Source organism: Salvia splendens, chromosome 20, assembly GCF_004379255.2.
Source record: "Salvia splendens isolate huo1 chromosome 20, SspV2, whole genome shotgun sequence".
Lineage (NCBI taxonomy): Eukaryota > Viridiplantae > Streptophyta > Magnoliopsida > Lamiales > Lamiaceae > Salvia > Salvia splendens.
The window spans coordinates 4,745,585-4,767,614 of record NC_056051.1 but is presented as its reverse complement, the minus strand read 5'-3'; the positions used below and the strand labels follow the sequence as shown (position 1 = coordinate 4,767,614).

General features: G+C 38.2%; 1 protein-coding gene across 1 annotated transcript; it reads left to right on the top strand.

The window, feature by feature from the left end:
- Positions 1 to 12,411: 12,411 nt before the first annotated feature.
- On the top strand, positions 12,412 to 15,350 carry LOC121782963. The gene is made up of 2 exons (XM_042180978.1): positions 12,412 to 12,498; positions 13,793 to 15,350. The coding sequence occupies exon 2, from the start codon at positions 13,805 to 13,807 to the stop codon at positions 15,182 to 15,184; it is 1,380 nt and encodes a 459-aa protein (XP_042036912.1). The 5' UTR covers positions 12,412 to 12,498; positions 13,793 to 13,804; the 3' UTR covers positions 15,185 to 15,350.
- Positions 15,351 to 22,030: the final 6,680 nt, after the last annotated feature.

The window sequence follows — 22,030 nt, the reverse complement described above, 5'->3', positions numbered from 1 at the left end:
AAAACACATCACTATTCGAATGATTTTACTTCACTCTTGTTTACAAAACACATCACTCTTATTGTGATTTTACTTCACTCTTGTTAACAAAACACATCACTCTTATTCTGATTTTACTTCACTCTTGTTTACAAAACACATCACTCTTATTCTGATTTTACTTCACTCTTGTTAATAAAACACATCACTCTTATTCTGATTTTACTTCACTCTTGTTTACAAAACACATCACTCTTATTCTGATTTTACTTCACTCTTGTTTACAAAACACATCACTCTTATTCTGATTTTACTTCACTCTTGTTTACAAAACACATCACTCTTATTGTGATTTTACTTCACTCTTGTTTACAAAAGTGATTGTTGGAATGAATTTGATATTCCTTCTTCTTCTTGGCAGATTTTCGCTTCTTCGCACCTGGTGTTTTTTTTATGTTTTTCATGTTTTTTTATGAATAGCTAAAGTGACTTCAATTACAATATGGTTAAGCGTATCAATAATACTATTACGATATTAATTAAAAACTAATTTGTACACAGCTTTCGCAGAAACCAAAATCAAATGGATCAGCTGAAGCCAAGTCCGCTCAATTCAAGGCCGCTGACGCCGATCAGCTTCATCGAGAGAGCCGCCACCGTCTACGCTGACTGCACCTCCATCGTCTACGGCTCCACCACCTACAGCTCGAACCGCCACTCAATCGCGGCGGTTCTCGACGGAACGCTCCTGATCTCCCGCTCCTCCTTCCCTTACTTCATGCTTGTGGCGATCGAGGTCAGCCGCCTCCTCCGCAGCCTCATCCTCCTACTCGCCTTCCCTCTCATCGCCGTTTCTCAATGAATTTCTCAATGAATTCAATTTTGCACCTAACATGATTTTGGATTTAATTCGGTCTGCAATGACAATAATACCCCTGACTTGTTATTATGGAGTAAATTTGTGATTGAGGGAGCTAATATCTCATTAAATTCAAAAATTAATATTAGCCCTTGATTTTTTTTGATCTTGTGGCTATTATTTGTTCTCTAGTTATATGGTTAAGAGGTGTTTGCCATAGATCATGACCCTCAAATAGAAGTTATATTAAAATAACTACTTTTCCATACCATAAGCCAACCGCCAACTCAATCCACGGCATTACACATATATACAACCACCACTTTAATATATGCATATTTATAATCATTATTATATATACATATATAATAATGAACAAAATTTTCTATTTGTGTGTTTGAAGGCGAGTGCACAACTGGTGTTTGAGGAAACGAAAGTTCCAGATATTTAGGCTGTGTGAGTTGGGGGGATGGGACGATGATAAATTTGTAACAATCGCTAAACAAACACGTTTTAATAGAGCAAAATCCATTGAAAAAAAAATGCTACTAAATTCAATATTGTAACTACAACTGACTCTAAAGTTTATAGTATTTTTAATAGTTTTTTCCATATTTGGAAATAAAAGAAACTTTTCCTTTTTCTTAAATGATCCTTGCTGTGGGCGCTGGACTTCACGCATCGATCCATCGTCAAGATGAACTGTGAGTATGATGATGGGTTGGTGTGCTCAAACTTACGTGGAAATTGGCTGCATATTTGCTGATGGAACAATGCTGGTGAGTATTAGTAATATCCATGAGTTTGTATTAATGGTTATTTTTCAAAACACCTCTTTCACTATTTATTCCAAAAATGAAATTGGAGAAAGAAGAGAGAGAAGCCCACTTTGCAGAGGCGAAAAATAGAACTTTTCCAATGGGTTATTAATTACAGATGGGTTTTGCATTAGTTTTTTGTTTTTCTGCAAACCCATTTCCGTAGATGGGCTTCTCTTTCCTTCATTGAACTGGAATGGAATTCACATTAGCAGTTATAATGGCTTTAAGAAAAATACTCTCTCCGTCCTAAAATGGAGACGTTAAAAAAGTAGGAGAGAGAGAAAATATACTGAAATGAGTACTAATGAATTGTGAGATCCAGATTAAAATTATGTGTGTGGTCACTATTTAATTTATTGAAAACGTTCCATATTTAGACTTGGTCTAATTTTGTGGGATAATTCAAAATGGTAAAACTAGAGTATTTTTTTGAGGAAGATCCGTGGAGTAAGTTATAAGATCAAAAGCGACCATAATAGAAATAGTCGTAAGACCAAATCAATAAAAAGGGGATAGTACTAAAGAGTCCTAATATATATTAAAAGAATATTCTTATATATTCTGAAATCGCTATTTATTTGAGTACTACCTCTGTCTTTCAAAAATATAAATTTTTAAATGGACATAAGTTTCAATGCACGACTAATACAATAAGAAAAATAGAATAAAAAAGTGATCAAAGTATATAAACATATATATGATCGATCATAATTTTTAAGTTTGAATATTGCATTTATAATACCAATCCAAAGTTTAGATACCAAATATAGTTTACTAATTTATTTATAAAGTTTAAAAGCAATGCAATTATTTTGTTATAAAGTACTCCTCAACATAGCCAGCTAGAAAAAGAGTACTTTCAAAAATATAATTTCATGTGCATTCAATTTTGGGGTCGGTATGCCTAGTTACTCTTAGAGGAACCTGTTTTTAGGTATACGAACTTTGCAAAAGTATCATTTTAGGTCCATTAACTTTGAAAATATTATTTTAGGTCCGTCAACTACAAGTAAATATCATTTATGGTATTTTGAACTTTTTCCGGACGAAAATGCCCTCAAGGCCTTCAAAGGGTTATTTGGACAATTCTTTCGCTACTAATCTTGTGTCAAAAACCTAGAGTCCAACAATTGTTTTACTACTATTTAATTCAATTACCATCCAAATTGAATTTAAATATAATTAAAATTTGCCGTAAAAAAATACTCCCTCTGTCCCATGTTACTTGAGGCATTTCTTTTCTGTACGAGATTTAAGAAAGTTGTGTTTAGTGACATAAATAAAATAGATAAGTAAATAAAGTAAGAGAAAGAAGAGAGACTAAAGTAAAAGAAAAAATAAAGTATGTGATATTGGATGTTTTGTTTTTAGCTAAAAAAGAAATGATTTAAGTAACTTGGGATAACCTAAAAAGGAATACGACTCAAGTAACTTGGGACGGAGGGAGTATCTGTTAATTTTTCAATTATTAGATGACCAATTATTTAGGGATAGTGAATTATGACTTGATACTTTATTTTATTTTTTCAATCTAAACTGCATTTTAAGAACTTACTATAGGTGATTTGTGAATTATATCTAGTTTATTTGTTTTGAAATTAGATAGCTATTAATTTTGATTGTTATTCGGAGTAATAATTATATGAATTTCAGAATGGAGACCAATTACTGTCCAAATTGAATTTAAATATAAAAATTTGCAGTTCAAAATTGTTACTCTTGGTCTCTGACGCAAGATCAGTGGCGCAAGATCAGTGGCGAAAGAATTGTTCAAATTGTCATTCGAAGGCCTTAAGGGCATTTATGTCCGGACAATGTTCAGAATATCTCAAATGATATTAACTTATAGTTAACGGACCTAAAATAATATTTTCAAAGTTCACGAACCTAAAATGATACTTTGGCAAAGTTCGTGGACTTTTTCCTCTATTTTTTATATAAAGTCCACAACATGGCAGCTTGAACAAAAAGTACCGTCAAAAGTATGTGTATTTCATTTCATGAGCATTCAATTTGATTGGTTGGTATGACTAGTTATTGTTCTTGAAGTCTCTCTATTAGCTGATTATGATATTTTTCTCTTTTTTCATCATTTCGTCTAGTAATAAGGATTACCCTAGCTAGATATCATTGTATTTTTTTTATTAATACTTGTAAATCTTATAAATTACTGAGTGTTAGATTATGTAAATCTTTTCCGTATCATATTAACAGAGACAAACCGAATATGGATTTTGAATTCCTATAATTATGCATAGTGTTTTAAACCTTGTGAAATAACAATCATTTCTCTCTTTCTTGCTTTTGTTTATGTATTCTTATAATTGGTGCCACAGTAGTGCAGATGTCCCGACGGACATTCCGACGGACTTTCCAAAAACACCCCATGTCACGTCATAAGGACATCCCACTGCACAACGGCGGACATCCACAATAATAAAAATTCACAAATTCATTAAATTAAACAAATTACGGAATTAAAATTTCGACACGAATACGGAGAAAATGCAACCACTTTATTTAAAAAAACATACATAATTATTAAAAAAGTACATAGTTAAAAAAACAACCTCCAGCTTCGACAAATGAGGCCCCCGTCTCACTCCTCGTCGCCACTGTCTTCCATGTCTCACATCCCCAAATTGCGCCGCATACTATTGATGACATCCTTCAGCATTGACATGTACACGCGGCAGGTCGTTGTCTGCCACTGCTCCATTGTAACTAACAGGGATTCATGTTGCGTGATGCGGGCGAGTAAGAGAGCTCGGGATCGATTTGGGAAGAAGCTGTGGATTGGACCTCGGCAGACCCGCTGGCGCTTCGAATAGCCATCCGCGTCGCGGACTTTTGCCCAACGGGGATACGGCGGCGGGCCGACGATTGAGGTGTCGGGAACTCTGCCTTGGCGACGCACTCCCCTATGCTTCAGACTGTCCTCTTTCTCCTGCCGGATCCCTCCCCCTTCTCATCGGCCCCCGCCCCACCCTCGTTCCTCGCAGGCGAGGTCGTGCCCCGTCCCCTGCGCCTCCTCCCTGCTGTCGTTGGCATCTCAGTGGGAGAATCCCTGAGCTAGCTCCAACTCCTCAAAAGAGAAAGCCTCAGTGCCAGTGAACTGAGTATCCAAAGGAGTACTCGGGCCGCTGACAATAAATCCATGTAGGGGCGATAGACATTGTCCCCATGTGATTGGGGTACACCCTGCCTACCTCCTGCAGCGGCAGGCGAGCCCTGCATCATCTCGGGCATCATCATCCCGGGCATTTGGGGCATCATCACGGGCATTTGGTTCATCCCGGCACTCATCACAGGCATTTGAGACATCATCACACACCCAGGCATCATCCCCGCCATTTGGGGTTGGGGCATCATCAGCGCAATTCCCGGTATTATCCCGGACATCTGTGCATTTCTGCCAACGGGAAAAGTCGGTGCTTGTGAGTCACTCATAACGGGGGAATCACTATTGTGGTGCTCCATTTATCTTCAAAACAAAAGTATGTAGAGAGAGAAAAACTCGTTAAAACAAGTGGTGTGAATGAAATGAAGTTCAACGAGCAGTATATATAGGGTTTTTAAAAAATATAAAATAAAAAATTGGGACGTCCGCCGGAACGTCCGTCGTGTCAACACAATGGCGGACGTCCCCGGAACAATGCAGAACTCCGGTGTCCATAGCGGACGTCTGAATCCGTGTGCCGGCGGACGTCCGTCGTCAACACAATGGCGGACGTCCCCGGAACAATGCAGAACTCCGGTGTCCGTAGCAGACGTCTGAATCCGTGTGCCTACTGCCTAATGGCGGACGTCCCGCGTGAACGTCCGGCACGCCGATGGGATGTTCGTCGGGACGACAGTCGTTGTGGATTCTCACGGAGACGTGAAAAAAGTAAGAGAGATGGAAAATGTAGTGAAATGAGTGTTAGTGAATTGTGGTATCCATACTAAAATGACGTGTAGGGTCACTATTTAAATAATTGAAAACGTTCCACATTTAGACTTGGTCTAATTTTGGGGAATAACTCAAAATGGTAAAACCAGTGTATTTTTTGAGTTATTTTTGTGGGGTCAGTATGCCTAGATATTTTTTATATGAAGTCCACAACATGCCAGCTTGAACAAAAAGTACTGTCGAAAGCACGTGTATTTCATTTCATGAGCATTCAATTTGAAGGGTTGGTATGACTAGTTATTGTTCTTGAAGTCTCTCTATTAGCTGATTTTAATATTTTTATCTTTTGTCATGATTTCGTCTAGTAATAAGGATTACCCTAGCTAGATATCATTGTATATTTTTATTAATACTTGTAAATCTTGTAAGAGTGTCCACTATAGGGGCGGACAGCCCCCTCCCACCGCCGCCCCCGAATCGAACCGCCGCGCCGCCGCGTCAGCCGCGGCTATAGCAATAGACAGCCGCGGCTATAGCCCCACTCCTTCTCTCTCCAGCCACCCTCAGCCGCGTCCTCGCCCCGGAGTCGGCGATCGCGCGTCCGCCGCCCCTCCCCCCACCCGCCGCGTCCACCCCCACGGCGGACACCCTTCCCACTATAAGCCGCCCCGCTTCCGCCCCAAACGCGGCTATAGCCGCGTCCACGTTATAGTGGACGCTCTAAATTACTGAGTGTTAGATTAAGTAAATCTTTTCCGTATCATATTAAGAGAGACAAACCTAATAGGGATTTTGAATTCCTATAATTATGCATAGTGTTTTAAACCTTGTGAAATAACAATCATTTCTCTCTTTCTTGCTTTTGTTCTGTAATCTTATAATTGGTGCCATAGTGGTGCGAATGTCCCGATGGATATCTCGACGGACTTTCCAAAAACACCTTCTGCCACGTCATAAGGACATCCCACTGCACAATGGTGGACATCCCCAAGGACATCCCGACGAACATCCACAATAATAAAATTCACAAATTCACCAAAATAAACAATTTACTGAATTAAACAATTTATGGAATTAAAATTTCGACACGAATACGGAGAAAATGCAACCACTTTATTTTAAAAAAATAATACTTTTTAAAAAATATAATTATTAAAAAAATACATAGTTATTAAAACAACCTCCTGCTTCGACAAATGTGGCCATCGTCTCATTCCTCGTCGTCCCTGCCGCCAGTCCCTTCACCGCCACTCTCTTCCATATCTCCCATCCCCAACTCGCGCCGAATACTATTGACGACATCCTTCAGCATCGACCTATACACGCGGTCGGTCATTGTCCGCCACTGCTCCATTGTAAGTAACAGGGATTCATGTTGTGTAATGCGGGTGAGTAAGAGAACTCGGGATTGATCTGGGAAGGAGCTGCCGATTGCACCTCGGCAGACCCGTTGGCGCTGCCCCTAGCCATCTGCGCCGTGGACTTTTTCCCAACCGGGCGATGGCGACGGGCCGACGATTGAGGTGTCGGGAACTCTGCCTTGGCGGGGGGGAGTTCGTGGGAACCAACACTGCTACTGTACTCCCCGGAAGCGTTGATCTTCATCCGCTTCGGCCAGCTAGCTTCAACACACGAACTAAATTTGGCGGAAGTCTGCACCACAAAATAGACCTTCAAAATATTTGAATTCGTCAAAGCCCAATTCATGGTCGATGTAATGCTGGTGAGACAGAAGCTTCACATCATCGGCAGACATGTCGCTGGTTGTCGTGCGGAGATTGTTTGTGTAGATGCCGGCAAATCGGCTGAGCTGCCTCCTCTGCCGCTCCCACTGTTTTCGGCATGGCTCTCCAATGTGAGGCTTCCCACCTGGCTGTTTGAATTGGAGGTAGTTTTGGCTAATGCGCCACCACATCCTGTCGATATGCTGGTTAGCCCTGACGTAGGGATCCTCAACTACACTGATCTAGGCTTTCGCCAGGGCGACGCATTCCCCTATGCTCTAGACGGTCCTCTTTCTCCCGCCGGATCCCCCCCTCCTCATCAGCCCCCGCCCCACCCTCGTTCTCCGCAGGCGAGGTAGTGCCCCGTCCCCTGCCCCTCCTCCATGCCGCCGTTGGCATCTCAGTGGGAGAATCCCTGAGCGGAAATAGGCCCAACTTCTCAAAAGAGAAAGTCTCAATGCCAGTAAACTGTGTATCCAGAGGAGTACTCGGGGGGTTGTCCGCCGACAATAAATCCATGTAAGGGCGATAGACATTGTCCCCTTGTGATTGGGGGACACCCTGCCTACTCCCCCCTACAGCAGGAGGCAAGCCCTGCATCATCGCTGGCATCATCATCCCAGGCATTTGGGGCATCATCCCGGGCATTTGGGTCATCCCAACACTCATCCCAGGCATTTGGGGCATCATCCCACACCAAGGGGTACATATTGTAGTACCCGGGCATCATCCCCGCCATTTGGGGTTGGGGCATCATCAGCGCCATTCCGGGTATCATCCCGGACATTTGTGCACTTCCACCAACTGGAAAAGTCGGCGCTTGTGACTGGCTCGTAACGGGCGAATCACTATCATGGTGCTCCATTTATCTTCAAAAGAAAAGTAAGTATGTAGAGAGACAAAGAGAGAAACTCGTTAAAACAAGTGGTGTGAACGAAATGAAGTTCAACGAGCCGTATATATATAGTTTTTTAAAAAAAATAAAAAATCGGGACGTCCGCCGGGACGTCCGTCGTGTCAACGCAATGGCGGACTTCCCGGAACGCTGCAAAACTCCGGTGTCCACAACGGACGTCTGTATCCGTGTGTGTCTGATGCCTAATGGTGGACGTCCCGCGCGAACATCTGGCACGCCGGTCGGATGTCCGTCGGGACGGCTGCCGTTGTGGATGCTCAGGGAGACGTGAAAAAGTAAGAGAGATAGAAAATGTAGTGAAATGAGTGTTAATGAATTGTGGGATCCATATTAAAATGATGTGTAGGGTCACTATTTAATTTATTGAAAACGTTCCACATTTATACTTGGTCTAATTTTAGGGGATAACTCAAAATGATAAAACTAGTGTATTTTTTTGAGTTATTTTTGTGGGGTCAGTATGCCTAGTTATTTTTTGAATAAAGCTAAGCGGCCATATTATGGCCAGCCATAAATTTATTAAATAGCAAAAAAAATCGATTTTTTTTCAAATTTTTGGTTTAATACTACTTGATTTTATTTTTATATCCTTTTCATTATTTGTTACTCAACATGTTACTGCTGCTCTTTCGTAGTTTTTGCTCAACTTATTACTACTGTCACTTTTTATTGTTGCTCAACGTATACAGTAATTCGTGATATTAATGTGTTTTACATAATGGAATTCAAAGATAAGTACCAACTCACAAGTTCATTCACACGCATATAAGGTTATATCGGTAATTCCAATTTTTTTATATGTAAATGGACTAAATTAACTCTTTATAGCCAGCCATATAATATCACTCTTATCATATAATATCACTCTTATTTTTTATATAAAGTCCACAACATGCCAGCTTGAACAAAATGTACTCTCGAAAGCATGGGTATTTCGTTTCATGAGCATTAAATTTGATTGGTTTATATGACTAGTTATTGTTCTTGAAGTCTCTCTATTAGCTGATTATGATATTTTTCTCTTTTGTCATCATTTCGTCCAGTAATAAGGATTACCCTAGCTAGATATCATTGTATTTTTTTTTATTAATACTTGTAAATCTTGTAAATTACAGAGTGTTAGATTATGTAAATCTTTTCCGTATCATATTGAGAGAGACAAACCGAATATGGATTTTGAATTCCTATAATTATGCATAGTGTTTTAAACCTTGTGAAATAACAATCATTTCACTCTTTTTTGCCTTTGTTTCTGTATTCTTATAATTGGTGCCACAGTGGTGCAGATGTCCCGACGGATATCCCAACAGACATTCCAAAAACGCCTCCTGCTAGTCATAAGGACATCCCACTGCACAGTGGTGGACATCCCGAAGGACATCCACAATAACAAAAATTCACAAATTCACCAAATTAAACAATTTACGAAATTAAAATTTCGACACGAATACGAAGAAAATGCAATCACTTTATTTAAAAAACATACATAATGATTAAAAAAATAAACATAATTATTAAAAAAAATACATAGTTATTAAAACAACCTCCAGCTTCGACAAATGCGGCCCCCGTCTCATTCCTCGTCGTCCCGCCGCCAGTCCCTTCGTCGCCACTCTCTTCCATGTCTCCCATCCCCAAATCGCGCCGAATACTATTGACGACATCCTTCAGCATCGACCTATACACGCGGTCGGTCGTTGTCCGCCACTGCTCCATTATAAGTAACAGGGATTCATGCTGCGTGATGCGGGCAAGTAAGGGAGCTCGGGATTGATTTGGGATGGAGCTGCCGATTGGACCTCGGCAGACCCGCTGGCGCTTCCCCTAGCCATCCGTGCCGCGGACTTTTGCCTAACCTGGCGACGACGGCGGGCCGACGATTGAGGTGTAGGGAACTCTTCCTTGGCGGGGGGAGTTCGTGGGAACCAGCACTGCTACTGTACTCCCCGGAAGTGTTGTTCTTCGTCCGCTTCGGATAGCCAGCTTTAACACCTGAACTAAACTTGGCTGAAGTCTGCACCACAAGATAGACCTTCCAATATTTGGATTCCTCAAAGCCCAATTCATGGTCGATGTATTGCTAGTGAGACAGAAGCTTCACATCATCGGCAGACATGCCGCTGGTTGTCGTGCGAAGATTGTTTGTGTAGATGCCGACAAATCGGCTGAGCTGCTCCCACTGTTTTCGGCATTGCTCTCCAATGTGAGGCTTCCCACCTGGCGGTTTGAATTGGAGGTAGCTTTGGCTAATGCACCACCACGTCCTGTCGATATGCAGGTTAGCCCCGATGTAGGGATCCTCGACTACACTGATTCAGGCCTTCACCAGTGCGACGCACTCCCCTATTCTCCAGACGGTCCTCTTTCTCCCACAGGATCCGTCCCCCTCCTCATCGGCCCCCGCCCCACGCCTCGTTCTCCACAGGCGAGGTAGTGCCCCGTCCCCTGCCCCGCTTCCCTTGCCTCCCCCTCCTCCTACCACCGTTGGCATCTCAGTGGAAGAATCCCTGAGCAGAGATAGCTCCAACTCCTCAAAAGAGAAATTCTCAATGCCAGTGAACCGAGTATCCAGAGGAGTACTCGGGGGTTGTCCGCCAACAATAAATCCATGTAGGGGCGATAGACATTGTCCCCAGGTGATTGAGGGACACCCTGCCTACTCCCCCTGCAGCGAGAGGCGAGCCCTGCATCATCCCAGGAATTTGGGGCATCTTCCCAGGCATTTGGGTTATCCCGACACTCATATTGTAGTACCCGGGCATCATTCCCGCCATTTGGGGTTGGGGCATCATGAACGCCATTCCGAGCATTATCCCGGACATCTGTGCACTTCCGCCAACGGAAAAGTCGACGCTTGTGACTAGCTCGTAACGGGGGAATCACTATCGTGGTGCTCCATTTATCTTCAAAAGAAAAGTATGTAGAGAGACAGAGAGAGAAACTCGTTCAAACAAGAGGTGTGAATGAAATGAAGTTCAACGAGCCGTATATATAGAGTTTTTTAAAAAAAATAAAAAATCGGGACGTTCGTCGTGTATCCGTGTGTCTTCTGCCTAATGGCGGACGTCCCGCGCGAACCTCTGGCACGCCGGTCGGATGTCCGCCGGGCCGTCGCCATTGTGGATGCTCTGAGAGTCATGAAAAAAGTAAGAGAGAGAAAAAATGTAGTAAAATTAGTGTTAGTCAATTGTGGGATCCATATTAAAATGATGTGTAGGGTCACTATTTAATTTATTGAAAACGTTCTACATTTAGATTTGGTCTAATTTTGGGGGATAACTCAAAATGGTAAAACTAGTGTATTTTTTGAGTTATTTTGGTGGGGTCGGTGGGCATAGTTATTTTTTATATAAAGTCCACAACATGCCAGCTTGAACAAAAAGGACTGTCGAAAGCACGTGTATTTCATTTCATGAGCATTCAATTTGATTGGTTGGTATGACTAGGTATTGTTCTTGAAGTCTCTCTATTAGCTGATTATTTTATTTTTCTCTTTTGTCATGATTTCGTCTAGTAATAAGGATTACCCTAGCTAGATATCATTGTATTTTTTTTTATTAATACTTGTAAATCTTTTAAATTACTGAGTGTTAGATTAAGTAAATCTTTTCCGTATCATATTACGAGAGACAAACCGAATATGGATTTTGAATTCCTATAATTATGCATAGTGTTTTAAACCTTGTGAAATAACAATCATTTCTCTATTTCTTGCTTTTGTTTCTGTATTCATATAATTGTTGATAGTGTTTTAAACATAGTCTCAAACTCACGTGTCAACGCATAATTGAGTAGTCAATTAAATTCATGTATTGTATGGGGTCTAGAGTGTTAATCAGATTAAATTCTTGTACTATTCAACCACACGTATTATTAATTCACTTGTCAATCAGATAAAATTCTTGTATTCCTTCTTAGTTTGTCGTATGTATTGATAAATTGATTCGCGTTGTCATCTACCGTTAATAATTTTACTATATTTGTCAAAAAAAATAGTCTTAATTGTAAATGATATAGTTAACTAGGATAGAGAAAAACAAGATACTCATAAATAATATTATGAACTTTGACAGTGGAACAATATTTTTTGAATGGAGGGAGTACATTAAATAATTGAGCCGAAGTTTAATAAACACGTGATTCAACAATTTTATTGGTGGGGCCAGTCGCAATTTAAATAACGAGCTTGAGAAATAATTATACACTTCCAACTTATCTATAAATAGAGTCGTCCCACGTCAAGGAAATCACAACATTACTCATAAACCTTGAGAGCAAGACAATCAATTCCTCTTTTCTAAATTTAGGTAATCATCGATCCCCCTTTCATTTTATTTAAGTTCCTAGTTTATACTACTTTGTTTCTTTGGTAGATATTAGTTTATGAAGGGGTATTTGTCTTCCATTCTTCTTTGAGTTTCAAACATAATGTGTTTATTTTAATTTCATACATACTTAAATTGTACCAAAAACCTAGCACCCATTTTGGCCATATATTTCCAACAATTTTGTAAAACTCCTCTCTGTTACACACTACTACACTTATACTTACATATATAAGGGGTGTGTTATAATGCTAACTTTTTTTAAATTGCTAACTTGCTAACTTATTAACGCAGTGTATTAAAAATGTCAACACGATCACATTAAAAAGTTAACACAAATTTGTGTTGACATTTTAAATATAATTGTAAACATTGTGTATTACTCCCTCCGTTCCGCTGTAGTTGAGTCATTTCATTTTCTGCACTCCTTTTGAAAAAATGATAATAAATAGTTAAAATGGAAAGAGAGTAAAGCAGGTGACAAAATAATGTAGATAAAAGTCTTATCTACATTATTCTCTCTCTTACTTTATTTTATCACCACTTTAACTATTTATTATCATTTTTTTAAAACGAGTGCAGAAAATGAAATGACTCAACTACCTCGGAACGGAGGGAGTAAAATATTAACTAAGTTTATGTGACATTTCAATGTCATCGTGTTGATATTTTTAATACACTGTATTGACGAGTTATCAGAGTTAACAATTTAATAAAGTTAGCAATGAATCACAACCCTAGTGATAGAATGAGTATTTAGTTTATGCCCATAAAGTACTTACTCTACTCAAAGTGTGACATGTGTTATAATAAAAGTAACTGATACATTATGGTTGAGATTTTACCTTATGAATATGTGTCAATAAAGATTAGACATTAAAAAGTGGTGATCATGCTGTCACAAATTGTAAATAAATCGATATAGTACTGATCTTTATAGAAGTACCAATACTGATACTGAAAATAATAATAGTCCCTCCGCCCACAATTAAAGGACTCACTTTGATTCGTCGTAGGCCTTAAAAATATCTCGACCATGTGAAAGAAAGTGGATGAGATAAAACAGTGGAATTTTTGTCCTATTTTTATTATATAGTTTTATAATATAACATGAGAGTAATGAATTAGTGGAGTGTAAGATCAACTTACTATACATGGGAAAAAGTAAATAAATCATTTAATGGCGGATAGCGGACACCTGAAAATAGAAAAAACCGGCCATTTAATCATGGACAGACTACTTGATTGTATAAAATTGTGGGTGTTTATTTTGCAGAAGTTGGAGAAAATGGCAACCACTTCTCTTCCAAGACTTGTTGTGTTTAACGTCCCAAAAGCCGGTACAAACACTTATGTATACCGCAAAGACGATGGGTCTGTTGTTGATGGAGAAAACGACAAGTTCAGCGAGCTCGTCAAGATCGAAGTTGAACGATCAAAAACCAATAACGAACGCGTTCATCTCCGATTTTCTCATAAAAACAGATATTGGCAAAAAAACGCAAGTGATGACTCCATCGTGGCGGTATCAAACAAGCCTGAAGAGGATACCACGAAGGCGTCCTGCACGCTCTTCGAGCCCGTCCAGCAATCGGACAATGTGGTCTACTTGACTCACGTCCAGACCGGTTGGCGCGTGATGCTGAACAACTCCACGGGGGGTTTCTACGTGGACAAAAACAGCGTGGGCGCGCCTCTAGGGTTTGTGGACTGGGACACATTGGTCAAACTGCCGAAACACGTGGCATTTTTAGGAGACAACGGGAAATACCTCAAGGCACTTGGACATAATGGGTTCAAGTACCTCCAGTTCGGAATCGACGATCCAAACGACATCTTATCAGGCAATGAAGTCTCACTGATGCGCGACGGCCACGTCCGGATAAAGTCTGATCTCTGGGGTTTGTACTGGCGGTGGGCCTCTAATTGGATTTACGTGGATTCCGACGACGTCACGGCCAACAACAAAAGCACTCTCTTCTGGCCGGTCAAAATCAACGAAAACACGATCGCGCTGAGAAGCGCTGGCAACGGCCTTTTCTGCAAGCGCCTGACGGAGGACGGGATGGAAAGTTGCCTTAACGCGGGGGTGAGCAACATCACGAGCGAGGCGAGATTGCAAGTGCAGGAGCTGGTGATGGAGAGGAAGATCTACAACGTGACGTATCGGATGGAGGACGCCAGGATATACGGGGAGACGCCTTATTTGGCCGGGACCACCACTGTCGACAACTACGCGGACGAGGCGGGGTCGATCGCGGTCTCATTGAAGTATAAAGACACTTCGTCTTACTATTTCACCCGCAGCGTGTCTTTAACTGCGGGGGTGACTCACACTATGACGGCGGGGATACCCGGGATTGGGGAGGCGGGAATTGAGATGTCGGCTGAGATAAGTACGGAGATGGAGTGGAACGACAAGACGACCAAGACGATTGAGGTTTCGGCGAGGGGTTCGGTTCCGGTGCCGGCGAAGAGTTCAGCGGTGGTTCATTATGTGGGGACGAGGGGAACCTGCGATGTTCCCTTTTCCTATACTCAGCGGGATAGGAGCTCCACCGATGGGAAAATCACGCAGACTGAACAGATTGATGGTGTTTTCACTGGCGTCAATAATTACGGCTTCAAATTCACTGTCGAAAAATACCAGCCTCTTCCTGATCAGTAATATCATAGCATGCCTTTGCTTTTGCTTGTTTATTGTTGTGTTTGTGTGTGAAATTAGATTAAGATTGAGGGTTTTTTTCATCAACTTCTTCCAACTTGTTTTTTTCCCTCTCAATAAGCCATGTACTATTGCCTGTGTGGCCTTCTAATAAACGAAATATTTTTAATTGTGCGTTTATAATTTGAAGGAGGGTGCACAACAGATGTTTGAAGAAATGACAGTACCAGAAATAGAATATAAAGATGCAACTAGGGTTGGCAATTTTTGACACGACACGATAACACGACACGAACCGGCACGAAAATAATGGGTTTGGGTCGGAGCTTATTGGGTTCGTGTCCTTATCGGGTCGACCCGTTAAGGACACGAAAATTTCGTGTCGTGTTCGTGTCGTGTTCGTGTCGGGTTCGTGTTATCCGTTAACAATACGTGTTCGTGTCGTGTTCGTGTCGTGTTCGTGTTATCCGTTAACAAATAATATTTTAATATTATTAATTCTTATTATTTTCATTTTTAATAGGATTAACCGTTATCAGGTCGTGTTGTTATCGGGTCGTTATCGTGTCATCTCGTGTACGTGTTGTTATCGTGTCGTGTTGACCCGAATTGGTTCGTGTCGTTAATGGGTTCGTGTCGTGTTCGTGTCGTGTTCGTGTCTGAGGATTTCGTGTCGTGTTCGTGTTCGTGTTTGAGGTTTTCTTAATGGGTCGTGTTCGTGTTTGTTGTTATCGTGTTCGTGTCGTTATCGTGTCGACACGATAACGACCCGACACGCACGATTTGCCACCCCTAGATGCAACTTCCATCACATGAATACTTTGATCAAAATATGGAGTATTTGTTATTACTACATTATGGCTTTTATTTAGAAAAGCTCCGAACTTATTTTTAACAAAACTATGACAATTATTCACGACCCGTCATGATAATTGAATTTTCTTTTAATGCATTTTTTCTTTATAACCTCTCTTTGTAAAAGCATCTTCTGCTCAACAACCTTCTTAATCCGTGTGAGATGGCATACGTGGCAGCCATCGGAGCATCCATTTAAGTATTGGGCAAAACTCAGATTGGGCCATCAATTAAAACCAGCCCAACTGATTTAAATAGCAAGCTCAAATTAAAGTCCACAATTTCTCACACTATTATAATTGAATCATTACATTCTTTAGCAAAAAACAACACATCTCCATTGTATTTATTCTCTTTTTATCACTCTATACTCTATGTATTAATCTATTTCCTACTTTACATTCTCCCTGTTAATTCATTTTATAATTTTCTTAAATCTCGTGTCTAAAAAAATATCTCTACTATTGAACTAATAGAGTATAATGCAGTAGAGGAACAGTGAAATTCTATTGAAAAATTTAAAATACTAATAACTGCATTCTGTTAAAGATACAATAAATTAAGATTATGCTTGTGAGAAAATGCAAAAATTAAAAGGATGGGATAAGATTTGACTTGTAAACATTGTACTAATCGGATTCCGATCCAATAGTAAGAAAATTAACCTTCAAAATCTCAAACTTAAAATTAGAAAAATTCAACCTTCATCTAGATTGTTCGCCATCTACCCCCAACTCTCTATGTATTGATTAGAAGATAAGCGTCATGCCAATTGAATTCTACTGCGACCATATCAATACTCCCTCTGTCCCATTCAAAATGTACATCTTTCCTTCTTAGTTTGTCTCATTCAAGATCTCCACTTTCAATATTTGAAAATAAATCACTGTCTGATCTATTCTCATTAAAATACTGAACTATCTTTTTTCTGTCTACTTATTTCACCTAACAATTCATCCTAAAATCCCGTGCCACTAAAAAATGGGACACCTTAAGTGGGACGGAGGAAGTATTATATTAAGTTGCATTTATATATTTTCAGTATATTATATGTAAAATCTCCTAAATATGTTTATCTTCATTTTTGTGAATATAATTGACACCACATACAATAGCTATCTTGTATATTTGCTTGCATTAGTAAAACATACATACAAGTGGCACAAGTTGAGTTGACGAAGACGACGACTCATATTGCCGTTTATCGCATAATACAATGCATAGACATCATGACAGTCTGGAAATTGTTTACATTTGTTTTTTAACCTTTCCTATTTTCAGTCCATGTTATCTTTAGTACTCCACAAATTAAGCCTCGAATATGTTTATCTTTAGAAATCTATTTATCTTATTTTTTAGAAATTCATAGACACCACATATAATAGCAATACTGGAATACTTTTCTATTTGATAGAATTTTTTTGCATTATTTTAAAATAAAAATAGAAGTGTGATACTTTTAGTTTGTTTTCACATCTCTTTGTTTTATCACACATTTTGTCGGTACATATAAATTTCTACAATACCATGTGCTGCAGACATATTTTTCAACATCCTACATATCTTTAAATCATATCTTCTCAAGCACTAATCTAACTTGAAAACGGGGGTTTGTTCGGTTTACTGGATTGTATCTTCAATTAATGTTTGGTTCATAATATTGAATCTCATGACTAAACCTTAAATGGATAATCATGTGATAATTAGTCATAGCCAATTCTCTCCAACCAAAATAATCTCCAACTAAAAAAATCCTAAAATTGAAAGTTTTCATTTTACTGAGATAGGATTCAAATTGAAATAATATTCTTTTCATTTTTAAGAGAATGGAAGTATTATTACTTCTAAAAATATCTATGTTTAATTTGGAAAAAGCGAACATTCAAATAAACTGAATCCTCATAAATGAAAAGGAATCGAAATAAACGTTAATTAAAATAAATGATCAGAATCTACATTACAAACAAGCCAGTGTATCAAAGGAAACGAAACAGCAAATTAATGGAGGGTTTTACATTTTCCTTTGCTCTTCCAATCATGTTCTTGAGTAGCTTTACCCTCTCCTTGAATTCTATCATCACGTGATGATAAGCATGCTCTTATTTCCTTCAAAAACTCTATCACTTCCGACCCTTATGCTATTTTGAGCACCAATTGGTCTCAAAATACATCAGTCTGTAACTGGGTTGGTGTGTCGTGCGGCCTTAAACACCACCGTGTCATCGCTCTTAATCTCTCGACCTACGATCTTGCTGGAACTGTTTCTCCACATCTCGGAAACCTTTCGTTTCTCAGATATCTGGATATCAGTTCCAACAATTTCACGGGAATCTTACCCTTTGAACTCTCTAAACTGCGTCGTTTGAAGGTAGTGAATGCGGGAGTGAATTCATTCACCGAGGGAGGACTCTTGTTGAAAACTAAATCTTGAGCAATTTTCTGGTTGCTTCTGGTCATCTCATCCGGCTTAGACAAAAACATAATGTCCTTTCCAAGGTCATTTTTCTTCAATTGTTAACGCGAGTCGGAAGATAGATTAGAAGTCCAAAAACGATAAAGAAAACAAGAAAGGCGATAAACGATTATTTCATTGATTGATTAAAGAGAATAATAATAGCCTTATTTATAATAGGGATACTAACTTAATGAGCAAGACAAAAGATATGAAAAAGATATGCAATCCCTAAATATCTAGCTAAATAATGCAATTAAATAATAATGCAAGATATATGGAATAATAAACGTATCACCTCACCACTTTAATTAAATATTGTTAAGCTACTTCTCATTAACGTGTTCACCTCACTACAAATTTTAATTTCGTATGTAGTTTAATTCGACGTAGGATTGAGTAAATGATCAATCCATAATCGAACCGATCGAAATTCCTGCTATTAGTTAAGTTTAGTCCTCATTGTTTTGATAGAAAATCGATTATCCATTTATCTAACTCATATTAATCAATTTAATAGGCTACCTCATCTTACTAAAATCATTATTTACATTATACGTCATGAGTTTGCTAATTCATTTTAAACCACTTGTTTTTGTTTCCATCCCACTGAATTTGCTAATTCCTCTCGAGTTTTTTTGGATAGATAGATATATATACCATTCTTATATAAAAGTTATTTTCTTTTATGATTTCATTGTTAACTACTCTTTCATTCCCTGAAAATTAGTCACTTATTTTTATTTTTGTCTATTCCCAAATTATGCTACCTTTTATTTTTATAATTATTTATAATGGACCACACATTCCGCTCACTCATTCTTACTTACATTTAATTATAAAACTAATATGAGTATAAAAGTAGGACTCACGTTCCATCAACTTTTTCAGCTCATTTTCTATTATATTTCTTAGAACCCGTGTCAGGTCAAATGTTGATAAATTATTAGGGGCGAAAGGATTAATCATTTTGTCCGGACCTTGATCCCTATTACATTGGGATACAGAGAGTATTAAATTTTCTAATTAGAAATAGCATTTTAGCCATAGATTAAAAAACCTTACACTTTACTGACGGATATTATCGGAAATTAATTATAAACATTTTGTTAAAATCATATTTTCGATTTACTGATAGCAAGTTCTAGTTTGTTGGTGAATTAACTTTGCCATTTAAAAATACATTTTTGAAAAGAATAATTATACTTCACCAACGGAAACATCTATCAGTCATTTACGATCACAATGTTCGTCGGTAAATTCGACGAGACCTCATAGAAGCATTGTATGTCAAAGAATAAGTCAGAAATTTATTGGTAATTAATGACGGTTTACTATCCGTATGTAATTATGTCGATAAATTGTGTTTCTTTCTATTGTAGTGTACTCCCTCCGTCCTATAAAATATGTGCACTTTTCATTTATGTTCGTCCCATAAAAATATAGGCATTTTTATTTATAAAAAGTTATCCCAATTTATTATCATACATATCAAGTTATTTACAACTTATACCACCATTAAAATACTAATAATAATGAAAGTTTCATTATCCACTATCACTACTTTAACTATTATTTTCCTTTTTGCTCTTATTTTACTAATTTTATCCTAATTCTCGTATCATATTATATGTTCAGTATTTTTATGGGATAAATGGAGTAATAATTATTCACCGTCTAGACCTCCAAATAGTTGACAACTTAGAATGAATACAATTCATATAAGTGAATTAATTGACACCACATATAATAGTAATGATGGTGTACTTCAATTATTTTGTAGATTTATTTTTCATTATTAAAAAAATGAAACGTGACAAGTGGAGTTGACTAGGTGGACCCACACGTTTCCCCAAATTTTCTAGTACATAGACCATAGTTTAATTTCTACTCCTTGGCAATGGCTTGATTCCCAATTTCTAATTTTGTTTAAGGATAAAAATTCTTACCAGCTTAAATATAGTTATAGAATCTAATATTATTTTAAAATTAAAGTTAATCATCATACTTAAGAAGTTTAATGTTCAATCTTAAAGTCTGAAGAGTATTATCTTGAGAATAACAAGTTTCCCAGTACTTGATTTCATTAATATTTTCGTTACATATCAATTTTATTGTGAAGGAAATAGCATTGCCTTTAGTCAAAATTTGAAACCGCATTTGAGACAATAAACAAGCTATAATCGATAAGGATCCGTTTGAGTGGATCAATGTGATTTACCCAAGATTATACCACTAAGTGTTTATCTACCAAATAAACATAAAATAAACAAATATAGGGTGGAGCTAGCAACAAAAACTAGATTCAAATTTGAATTGGATAGAATATTGGAAATGAAAGAATGTGTAAATGATGAATAACTAGGATTAAAGCCATAGGACCTTAACCAAAAAGATGGAGATAGCCCTAGGCAACTTTCATTAAAGAAAGAAATTAAGCAACCTACAAAGTAGAGGTGTACATCGATGGTAGATGTACACCTCTACTTGATTCAATTAAAGAAAAAAATTAAGCAACCTACAAAGTAGGAATTGAATAAACCCTTTCAAAATATAAAAATTAAGGCATCGGATAAAACACCGGTCAGGCATTCAGAAAACGTTAAATCGCCCGACCCGAGCGAACTATCTGGAATCCGCAAGGCATACTCCCAATCGTCCGGTCATGCGAATTCTCAGTATGCAAGATACTCACGCAAAACTATTTCGAAGGCGGAGACATTGGTTGCATTTGGAAAGCATTTGGACGTCATATTCATTGAGCGATTACTAATTGAATCTAGCTGCAGTTGACATATTTGATGTACGGCTTCCATGATCGTATCAATAATACTTGAGTAGTAATCTTTATTAATGAAACAATATTTGGGACCAAAAATTGATTTATGTGTTAACGAAATTTTCTAAAATGTAAAGATTACCTTGTATCTTGTCTAAATGGCTAAATATCATAGAGAATAAAATTAGTATGGTTAGTGGAAACACCAACACAAAAAGGTGGTGGGGAAAAAAAGTGGGAACGACGATAAATAAACGACATAGTAGTACAATATATTGAATGACAGCACATATAATAGCAGTGATGGCATGTAGATCAATATTACTCCAATTTGGTAGATTTATTTCCATTATTTTAAAACAAAATTGAAACGTGAGGTCTGACGAGGTGGGACCCACACGTTTCAATTTTTCTACTACCAGTCTACCGGTACATATACTTCATTCATCCGGCAATAGATGACACGGTCAAGTTAGAATGCATATACTATCCGATCCTCAACTAAGATCAATACTGAACTATTAGATTTTACTCAACTAAGATCAATACTAAACTATTAGATTTTAAAATAAGTGAATAAGATTAAAATTCACGTATTTCAATAAATAGTAGATAAAATATCAACAAAATGGTAAAATAGTAAAAACTGTTATAACATAATCGTTTTCACGATATATTTATATCAACATAGTGACATGAGAATCTCAACACAAATACCAGAAGATATCAACCCAGTTTTATTGATATTGTAAATACATTATGT

Excerpts from the sequence above, each read along its gene's own strand:
- LOC121782963 (XM_042180978.1), top strand. The coding sequence starts at position 13,805 with ATGGCAACCACTTCTCTTCCAAGACTTGTTGTGTTTAACGTCCCAAAA.